At 40.1% G+C, this 11,374-nt stretch overlaps 2 protein-coding genes across 2 annotated transcripts; one reads left to right on the top strand and one right to left on the bottom strand.

Moving 5' to 3' along the window:
- Window positions 1–4,593: 4,593 nt before the first annotated feature.
- LOC133965953 (vasopressin V2 receptor-like) lies at window positions 4,594–5,884 on the bottom strand. The gene is made up of 2 exons (XM_062400575.1): window positions 5,020–5,884; window positions 4,594–4,799 (listed from the first exon to the last, which is right to left on the bottom strand). Exons 1-2 carry the CDS (start codon window positions 5,855–5,857, stop codon window positions 4,594–4,596), a joined length of 1,044 nt encoding a protein of 347 aa, XP_062256559.1. The 5' UTR covers window positions 5,858–5,884.
- Window positions 5,885–7,065: 1,181 nt separating this feature from the next.
- On the top strand, window positions 7,066–10,084 carry vhl (von Hippel-Lindau tumor suppressor). The gene is made up of 3 exons (XM_062400589.1): window positions 7,066–7,521; window positions 7,937–8,059; window positions 8,852–10,084. Exons 1-3 carry the CDS (start codon window positions 7,335–7,337, stop codon window positions 9,043–9,045), a joined length of 504 nt encoding a protein of 167 aa, XP_062256573.1. The 5' UTR covers window positions 7,066–7,334; the 3' UTR covers window positions 9,046–10,084.
- The last annotated feature ends 1,290 nt before the right edge of the window (window positions 10,085–11,374 follow it).

An 11,374-nucleotide genomic window follows, 5' to 3' on the forward strand; every position in this document is an offset into this window, starting at 1 on the left:
CCCTGTTCTCATTCTCATGTGTTTGTCAGCAGAGATGTTGTGTACACGGATCAGATACAACATTAAAACATGTGACTGGTCAGAGGCCAGTTTTGGTTACAGGCATGACAATGTAAGGACATTTTGGCCGGTCTTTGATTTGAAGGCTAAGATTACAGTCAGCATAAAGGTTGGGGTATTTTGTTATGATGGTTAAGGTTATGCTAAGGGGTATAGGGGAATATCGTATGTCAACTTGAAGGGTGCTCAGAAAGGACAGATCTCCACCGAGGCTGACAGGCCACCATTTTGCATGCATTGATAAAGCCCACTCCTTATGAAACTATTAAATTCACAAGTTCTAGATTTTTATTTGGATCTCATAAATTTGCCAGATTTTTAATTTATCTAGATCGATGAAATATTCTTTGAGAAACATGTCAAAATGTAAATGTCTTGCAAAAGAATGTGAAAAGAAATCTTAAATCTGCGCCTTGGTCCAGATGAGTTCTTTGATATAACAACAAAGTGCTTCTAATAGATGCCCTGTATGAATGTGTGTGTGAATGTAAAGCTGTACTGTAAAGAGCTTTGAGAGGCCATGAAGACTAGAAAAGCTCTATATAAATACAAAACCATTTAATAGCCTGTGTTCCATCCTCTACCAATAACCTGATTGGTTGAGGTAAAGAGGGTCCTCACAAAGACTGAAGAAAAGTGGATGTGTGTGATAATGAATTTCCATTTGACAAGCAGGTAAAAGGTTCTATGATGTCTAATTCCACGTGTGTTTGTGGGCTTTCTTGTGTCTGCATATGTTTGAATTGTAATCATCTCTCGTGCACATACACAAGGATGGAGGATCTTTGTATGTAGGCACAGCGAGGGTCTAATGAGCCTCTGAGAGCTGGAGAGGAGACATGCTGCCCACTGTGCTTCACTGATGACTCGGGCTTGAGGATCCTTCACACAAAAACATTTCTAGTAATAGTTATGGCTCATGAACGCATGTATGCCACAGGATTTCTCATCTCTCAGATCAGCTTGGTGTACGTGATAATAAAGACTTGTTTTTGGGATCAGAAATCATCATGTATCATTTTTTCTTTATGCAACTGTTTGTAATGTGTTAAATCATCTGTTAAATCTGTGCTTTACCGTTAACAGCTACTCACTGAAATGTGTTTGCTGATCTGTTATTTTGAAAACCAACTTTACTGTCATCACGTTATCTCGTAGTTACTCCTCAACTAATATTGAATTTCCAAAAAACCTGAAGTGATGCCTTCAAACTACTTGTCCCAGCAGCAAATCCTCACACTGGAGAAGCAGGAACCAGTAAATTAGGGTCTACATTTTTTGCAGCTTGGTTGGATTTAAGGGGACTGTTAGGCCTTGGTGGAGCTAGGAGCTCTACTCAGGGCCATTCTAGTTTCAAGGTTGAATCATGTTTTGTTTAAGTCATCCCCTCTTTTTATTTCCTGTCAAAATGTCTCCTTCAACTGATCTTACAGTTTTACCGTGGAATGGATTCCTAAACTATGTTGAACCATTGCTCTCCTCATTGCTCAAGGTCAGCCCCACCACATTTCCTTGTTAAAGCTATTTTTATCAGCAATTTCCCTTTTTCAAGTACCCTTCTCTATGGCCTCCTTTCATTTACTCATAGAAACTAGTAGAAACAACCTGCAATCTTCTTTAATGCTTCTTTAATGTACAATCCATCAGTTGATGCTGTCAGTTGCTTTACTGTGGACCTGAGGTGGAGTTTGTTCTTGTGGGCTGTAACATCCTCCTTCATGTAATAGTCACATTTATTTAGTGTGCTAGTCCATGTGTGTGTGAGTGTGTGTTTTTGCGTGTTTAAGTGATGCAAGCACACATTGTTCTCCTTTATATTCAATTACAGTCAGGGTTCATGTTGCAAAAACTGCCTGGTTAATTATTTCTTATTTAAATATAATTATTTGGGCTAATGCAATGTCCTTTTCAGTTTAATCACAACGGAAGATGTCTTTGTATAAATACAATCACAACTGTCTTTGTTTGATCCTGGACCTTTATTTCAATGTTGTGTTACAGTGTAAAATGTGTATTTTTCTCTGATGAGGACACAGATTACATCAAATTAGTGAAAGGATCCTGAACAAGAGTCCTTGAGTTGTGCGCTCTCTTCTCTCTGTCATTAGAAGTAATCATATTTCCTTCTGCATTTGAAAAATTACTAATCTTTGAATCTTTTTAACGAGGGTGGGCTTTCGAGTAATTGGACCTGAGGCTGAATTGAATCATTTCTATAAGATACACAGGAACGAGCTATCTATAGATCTGTTTGAACATTATTAGCAGAAATCAGGTAATTGTAGCAGCCAATGTTAAATGTGACACTCTGGTGAAAAGTCTAATTTTCTTTAAAGCAGGATCTAATCCAGAGCAGTACTTGAAACAGGGATGACGTGGATTGTAGTCAATTAAGATGTTTGTTGATTCTAACACATACATATCCACTCGTGTCTTTTCATGTTCTCTGCTGGCATTAACTATAATTACGTTCATTAGTGCCGTCGGGAACAGTGGAACGTCTTTAGGTTGATCAGTCCTGATCAGACCCATTTCTGAGCACAACAGGCTGTTTATGGCAGAGTCTGTTCCTCTCTCTGTTTGGTTAAGACAAGAGTAAACAGTGGCAGTAGACAACACAGACATTTTAGGAAATAATTTCAGTGACTCAACTTAACAATTTTTTTTTAACTTTTCACTTTACTTAGTTTTCTTAAAAACATTAGATGTTGCCAGAAAACAAAGGGTGGTTTCTTGGTGGACTCCTCTTCATCAGCAGAAACTTTGTCACTTACTTACACTGACAGAAACCTGCTGGTGTGACAACTTCAATTATTTACTAGTGTTCACCCATTTAGTGCTCAAACCACACAAGACCTTTGTCTTGCATGTAGATAAAATGATTCCTCTTACAATGCTGTAGTCATAAGGCTGATTGTTTTGATATTGGATCAGTAATAAGCGTGAAGATGCCGAGAAGTTTAATTGGGAAATAAATCCAAGCACATACAACAGGGGTGACACTTAGAAATGATGACAAAGAAACAATAGAGACTGTATTCTGTTTAATGACATCATCAACAACCTTTGGGTGTTGTGTCATGAAGGTTAAAGCACAGAGTAAAAAACATAGACTGAACCTGCCTCAGTAAAACTAACACAAACCTTTCCATTAGTTCTGCTCACTTCCACTGTTATAATGATTCACTCTATCACTTTGACAAAGACACAAGTGACCTGCCTCCAGTCTGATCTAATTATAGAGCAATCGTTTCCCAATTCCACAAAATAATGGCAGAAAGAAAATGATTCTCTTTGGCTGATTTTAAGGTTTGACTGATCACAAGATGTGGCTTAGGTGAAACAGGACATGTTGTGTAACACCTTCATGCCTAGTCTCAGCGTTGTCAAGCAGCTAAAGCACATACCATTTACACCAGGCTTGAGTCTGGCTAGTGTCTATTCCATACGTAACAATGATAATATGAAGAAAATCCTTTTTTAAGCGAGAATATTACAGATGAAGCTCAGGTGTCTTGTTGCAAACAACCAGTTTGCTGAACAGTCTTTGAATGTTATTATCATAAGCTCTCCCTTTGACTTATAAACACATGGTCTATATACATGTAGATCATTCATATACAATATATACGTTGAGGGCCAAAAGGCTGAGACCCACTTTCTGATTCATGTAAATGTGGTCTCAGACTTTTGGAATCTTTTAAAACACAAGAAAATTAGACAATGCATTAGTGAGAATATGATTTTACTACACATTTGCTTTTCTTTTGTTGGGTTATAGCATAGACAATATTGTACAAATACCATCACTCAGTGAGCGACCGTGTTCTTTTAAGAGAGAGAAAATGTTTATCAAAGTGACAAATGTAATTCACAGCTTTTATACAGTTGATATTTTACAGCTTCTTTGAGGCAGACACATTCCGCGTTTCAAACTTTAAACAATGAGCATGTATTTATTATCTTATATTAATTAAAAAACACTGTGGTTTTTTCAAGAAACTTACTTCAGTAAAAATGTTACTTATTTGAATTCAATTCAAAGGACGGTGGTATATTTTAAAGTCCTGTACTGTATGAACTGGTATTTGCTCTTAATTCATGATTTGCAGAGACATAAAATAACAAAACACTTAAACACACCGAGATTCTTCATATTTTACTCACTGACTGAATCTCCGTGAACATGAAAGTTCTTAGTGAGCTTGTCTTAAATGTGAAGAATATTTTTACACATTAAAATAACTGCTCCAAGACAAAGAAGGATGTACAGAACCTCAGTGTCCAACTTGCTTTTGGTTGACCTCCAACACCTGGAGCACAGTTCTCATTCATGTAGAGCCCAATTCTGTCTTTTCGGGACTACTTCAATGACAAACCATCTTTACATGTCAAAGACCCAGAGAGACTAATTTCGTCCTGTCCTCACATTTCCAGTTCAGAATAACACATCATCCAAACAGATGCTCTGCAGGACCTACACGTTTCAATGCAGGATCCCCCCCCCCCCCCTTTTTTCTATACTTGTTCTCCTTATTTGGGCTCGGAGACATTTTTGAAGCTCATGTACAATGTGCTGACCAGCGTCGCCTCGTCCTGCATTGAATCGCCGTTGGACTCTCGCTGACAAATGAGTGTGAACAGCCTTTTGGGAAACTGGTCGCTGAACGCAAGGTAGATGCAGGGGTTCGCGCAGCTGTTCAGACTGGCCAGCAACATCAGGATGGTGAAAATCGCAGCTGGAAGAAGAGGAGAACCGCAAAGTGTCACAACGTTGCAAAGAAAGACAATTTGATACTTATTAAAGAGTTGTGGATTTCGCGCGTAATTACGCACATACGAGAGCGCACCGAGGCCCCAACTGTACAGTTAACAAGGGTCAGGGAGATTCCCCAAAGCGAATGACACAATCAAAAATAATGAAACAGAGAAACCAGTCCGAATAGTTTAACGACTTACTTTCTTTTGGTGCATGTGTATCCCAGGCGGACCAGAGCTGGACAGTGAAGAATGGAGCCCAGCAGACAATATAAGCCAGCACGATAAACACTGTCATCTTCAACGTCTTGATTCTGGCTCTGGACATACCGGCCACACTGCTGGCTCTGGATGGCAGAGGGAGACCTAGCCGCTGCTGGGTCTTTTGGTACAGGTTGATCTGGATGGCCTGGCAGATGCGCACTTGGCAAAAAACGATCGTAATGACGGGTAAAACAAAAATGACCAGCGTTGTCCAGGTTACGTATGTCTGCAGTCCCCATGGCTGGACGAAGTTCGCCCAGCAGTCTAACACACCGGGTGCTACCTCGACCTGTGAGAAGATGAAGACCTGGGGCAGGCTGCCAAGCAGAGAGACGCCCCAGGCGACGCACACGGGGATGTTCAGTTTGGTGCGGGAGCGCTGGAACCTCACCATCGGCTTGCACACAGCTTGGTATCTGTCCACCGTCATCACCACAATCATGTAAGTGGATGAGAACATGCCCAGGACCTGCAGGTACTTCACCAGGCGGCACACCAGGTCAGGTCCCACGAATCTGTCCGTGATGTCCCACATGAGCTGCGGACACACCTGGAAGAAGGCGACCACCATGTCCGCGACGCACAGGTGGAACACGAAGACGCGCATCCGGGACATCTGTTTGCGCTGTCTCCAGAGGCCGACGAGCACGGAGGTGTTGAGGATGGAGGCGCAGACGAAGATGACGCTGAGCAGAGCGATCTCCACTACGGCCAAGCCCTCATCCCGCGCCAGGTCCTGCGCGCCCGTAGAGTCGCTGTCATTCAGAGGACACATCGTGCCCGGGTGGTGTGGAGCGATCAGAGCTGCCAGCGGACCGAGACACTCTGAGGGAACTAAAGAACAAATAGATCCATTACATGGAAATCTGAAACGGTTCCAACAAATCATACATGGCAACTGTTCAATAATGAATGACACTTTTTTGATTCTGATGAAAACTATTTGTAATCAACATACTTAAAAAGTATACTTAAAAAGCTTTGGTCACCAAGGTATTTTATTTCTACCCACCTTTAGATTACTAATGTGTCCGCCTAAAGTCGAGAGTAAAGTGTTGTTGAGAAGCAGGTTGGGGATAGACTCTGGAGAGGAGGGAGGTCGGGCTCTGGAAGGTCTCTCCAGCTGTGCCCCTGGGTTTTATGTGAGGATGAAACAGGGAGGAGCTTCCATGTACTGTAAAGAGTTGGAATTCAAAGTCTGACGTTTCTTTAATTACAGGAGTAAAATAATCCAAAGCCTGTCAATGTGGTCAAGTGACATGACTGAAAGCTCCAGACTAATAAACGAACGATTTTTTCAGCACCACTAAGACCTATATGAGTATTCACAGATGGGATTCCTTAATACAATTATACATTCCATTACAAGTACTGCATTCTGTTATATATAGTATTATCACATAATAATTAAAAGTTATGCAATGGAATGGGCACTATCAGTGAAGCTATTTCATATTATATTTACGTATTGGAAAAGGCCAACTAAATATAGTTGCAGGTATCCCTCGGGATCATTTTGACTACTTTTAATTAAATTGGCAGAATAATATTAACATTGTTTTATGACACCCATAACATGTCATACTGCAGGTTTTGTATATGGAATAATACTCTACAAAGCATTCATTATTATTATCGGAAGGATCATTTGGAATCTCCCCCAGAAGAATTTTTATTTTTCACCAATGGACTATTTTTTCTATGCCAAAATCTGTTGTACACATATAATAAACATTAATATTCCCATCTCCAGGATGAATGGATAAACGTCTCCACAAGCGGAAATCAGCTGTTTGTATCAGACCATGCTCCGTTTAGCTTTGGTGATCAATGTATTAATTATCGATAAGATTGCCTAATTAATTGTGAAATCGATAGAGTGTACATTTCTTCATATATTCAATTGTCTGAGACCATGTCCATTCCCGATGTCGTCATGCCTTTCTCGGCCAATCACAGTACAGAATAGTTTGACGTCCCATTTCCAACCGGAAGAGAGAATGTAAACAAGATAGTTGAGGAGAAGTAGAGACTTTTGCTGCGGGGCTATCATGAATACATCACCGTTTACTGGTTTTATAAACGATCTAATGCCCTCGGACTGACTTTGTTTTACGCTTCTGATAAATTGTTCAACTTCCGCGATCGATCACAGTCTTCGTTTATGCATATCTCGTTAGCTAGCTGCTAGCCAACGTTAGCTTCAGTGCTAATCTCGCTGCGCTCACGGTTCAGCGGTAAAGTAGCCACTGATGCCTGAGGAGGGGGATCACACTGTGCCCCTGGTTCGATCCCTGAACACACGGATACAGATCAGCGCCGTGTTCTGCAACCGCACGGCCCGTGTGGTCCGACCGCTGTGGATAGATTACCAAGGCCACGCTCAGAGCTACGATGATTTACAGCCCGGGACTGGACGGAGAATGTCCACGTTTGTTGGTAAAGCAGCTTTTCCACCATCATATGTGTTTGAATAACTGCGCATCAGAGCTACGTCTCATAGAACAGGGACAGCTCATATAGGGAAGGTTGGTGTTTGTGTAAAATAGCAAAGACTACAGCAGAAGCACCATTAACAGAATAACATATATCACCTCATCTTAATTTGTGGACATGGACGTGTTACTCCCCAAGATGAAGTTTGTTCAGATATCTCCGGGTGTTTACTCTGCAGCAAAAACAGAAATATAACCAACAGAGTCACCAATCAGTCTGTGGGACATGCACCATTTCATTCAACACTTGATGTTTTGATTTGGAGTTTAAATAATCCATTTGCCTGTTGTCAGTGACATGAAACCACCAGTGAGCTGTGCATGATCATTTTTAACGACCGACGTGCATGTTCCTCCAGGTCACCCGTGGATGTTCAGAGATGCAGAGACAGGTGATCCACTGAGGGTGAACAGCAAAGAGCTGTTCCTTCCTAAACCAGCAGAGGGGGGAGATGCTACATTTGCTAACATCACTCTACCAGGTGAGATTAACCAAATGACCTTAAATACTAGTAATCATTTGTATAATAAGACAATTCCACGTGTAGGTACATGTAGTTTTACCTAGAATTGTCTTAGGACATACTAAAAAACACTGCGTTAAAAGGTTTCCTCTGAATCCTTCTGATCACTCCCACCTGACATCCGAAACATTGACTCCTTCCCTCAGTTCAAATCCTCTCTCAAAACCCACTTTTTCAGGATTGCATTCACACTGTAGTTGCCATGCTGTTTTTACTTGCACTTTTAATTTTAATTGTTTTGTTATTTGTTTGCTCCTGTTTTAAATTGTAAAGCGTCCTTGAGTGACTTGAAAGGCGCTGTGAAATAAAATGTATTATTATTATTATTATTATTAAAGCAGAAAAAACAGCTTATGTTCTGCCTGTCAGTTGTCTAAAAATGTATTTTTAATAGAAATTATAGCATATATACCTCAAATAATGTATCGTCATTGAAAAGGGAATCCTACATAAATGAAACACAGCGAGTCAGGTGCTGTAGTGACCAGTTACTGTAAAAGTGCAGTATGGAAGATGAAAGACGGTGTGTAAATTATGAAGCCTGTCCCTGTGCATTGTGGTGATTGAAACCAAACGTGGGTATTTAAAATTAATTGTAATCCTGCCATATTTCTATGAACGAATGACATTTGATTTACTGTATTCCACTAAGTTATTCTATGACACTTATGTTATTCAGTAATTTGCAAGGAAATATATGGAAAGAGATGTTAACTTGACATATTGCAAAAATATGATTGGTTTATACAGTTTACAGCCTCAAGGATTGTGCTGTTCAGGCGATTCGGCGTCTCGTGCGACCAGAAGACTACAGGAGGTTGGAGATAGCGCGGTGTCTCCATGAAGAACTGGAAGATCGACCCAGTGTGCTGAAAGACCTGCACCGCATGAACCAGCGAGTAGAGCAGCATCTACTGGAGAGGATCCAAGGCCAGGAGGAATGAGACATGAAACTGGACGGACATTTTTTACTTTTGGGCAGCAAATCCATATTAAACATGATCGGAAAGGCAAAATTGAAAAATGAGATAAAATGGATATATTTTCTTTAAATTAGACTTTGTTTGATCTGCTGCCTATTTGTCATCTTCACTCAGTGGCTTTAGCAAATGTCTTCCTCAGCAGCAATAAACTATAAGTAGCTTTTTCCCCTCAGTAAGTGGAGCTTGTATATAAAGTGACGACAGCGTCCTCTGTGGGAGAGCACTGTTTGTTCTCCAATATGTTGTCTTAAGGATTTCAATGTTCATTTATAAATGGCCACTATAGAAATGGGGAATTTCTTGCCATCTGTTTGTGTTCTGCTCTACTTTATATTGCCATATACTTGCATATTGTGTTACGTTAACTCCTTAAACAAAAATCCTATTTAATTGACAAGAATATTTTTTCATGGAATCAATCAAATTGAGATGAGTCTTTGTTAAACATTTAGGGAGAATAGAAATTATGTTGTGAAACTCCCCCTTCAGTCCACCCACACAGATGTTTTCAAGATTATGCGAGTGTGGACCACATGTTTGACCAAGAGCTCCACTCTCCTGTTAGTACTGTACTTCACTGACCCCATTCGTATTGGCTCTTAAAGGTTTGTACATCTAAATCCCCCCCATTTTGTGGTCTAGAGTATTTCAAATGTGCAGAGGCTGTAATATTATTACAGGAGATGACTGGTTACCAGCTAACTTCAAAACTCCCCTTAGAAAACACACTATTACGTTATCTGAGCTGTAAAAAGAAAAAATCCCGAGCCTTTACACTTTAAATGATTGGGGCGAGTCTCTTCTACAATGTTGTACTGCAGCTCATTTCCTATGGAAAAAAAATGTGATAGATTGTCTTCAAATTTTAAAGATTTCGCTGTGAAACACTCGGCGAGGGGCTTATATTTTAGATTTGTCTACTTTGTGTTCCTTTTCCTCTATTGTTCTTCTATGGAGACATTGTTTATTTATGTATAAAGGAAATATATACTGGTGGGCACATGCTGTGAAGAGTATTTACTTTAGTTACTTGCTCAACCCTTCAAACAAAATCATGAAACTGAGATCATTTCTTAGACTTGATTAAAGCATTCAAAAACTATTACATCTGTTTATTTTGTGAAAAATACAGGAAAACAGTTAAATCATTAGAGTCTAATGACCAGAGCCTGACTGAATTTTCTCTGCTCACCACAACTGGTCGAGGCAGATGGTCGCTCTCATTGAATCTGGTTCTGCTTGAGGTTACTCCCAGTAAATGAGGGATTTTTCTGTCTCCAGCATTTCCAAGGCGCTCTATCACTGTAGGAATTTGTAAGGTCTTCACTTTCTATGTAAAGTGCTTTGAGATAATGTATATTATGATTTGCTATATACAAATAAAACAAATTGAATTGACAATACACAAAATATTATCAGCTACCCGAGTTGGCTTAGTGTTTTATCAATTTATCTGCTGATTGATGATTTAGAAATAACTTAGTGGTGTCTGAAACAAGAAATCGATTTTTATTGAACAATCTATGGTCCTTTCTTTGCTGTAATCTTTGTGATTCACTGATATCAAGCGCACAAACTTCTCCGGGTTATCACAGCAGGGGTACTGTGGCCAAACGTGTTGCTAAGCGACAACGTAACAAAAGCCATCTTTGTTTGTGTGTGTGTGAGACTTCGGGAGCCGAGTGCAGTATTAATATGAATATGCAGGACAAGAAGAAAACATGGGACTCGAGTCGTTTCAGGCGAGAGCAGTAAGTCTTTGTTCACGGTCTCACTCACGTTTATAGATCCAGTGTTTGTGGATGATGTGACAAAGTTCAACTGAGTGAAGTGACTGAAACTGATGCTGATGGTCCTTCTCTTTTTAACTGCAGTTTTACTTTCTGGCCAAGGAGTCACCCAGTGATGTTTCCACATCTCCAGACAGATCACTGGAGCAAAATGAAAACAATGGTAAGAGAAATTGAAGAAAAAAAACGTTTCCTACGTATGGACTCAACTCTCAAGATTTGTTAATAACAAAAACCTAACCTTCTTTGTATTCATGCGATACTATGTGATGTTATCCCCATCTATAGATTCCAGGTGGTCTCACATCAGTCCCAGCTGCCTTGCTGAAGGACAAAGGTTTGTACAAATTATCCTATTAATAGACACAGTAGAGCACAAACCTCCACCAATGCCAGTCCCCTTAAATTCAATCAACCCAACTAACTCAGACTCATAGATATCAGTCCTCTAAATACATAGGATTGTTTTCATCAAGATCCATCAATTATTCCCTGGGAAA

The sequence above is a fragment of the Platichthys flesus genome, chromosome 2 (assembly GCF_949316205.1).
Source record: "Platichthys flesus chromosome 2, fPlaFle2.1, whole genome shotgun sequence".
Classification (NCBI taxonomy): Eukaryota; Metazoa; Chordata; class Actinopteri; order Pleuronectiformes; family Pleuronectidae; genus Platichthys; species Platichthys flesus.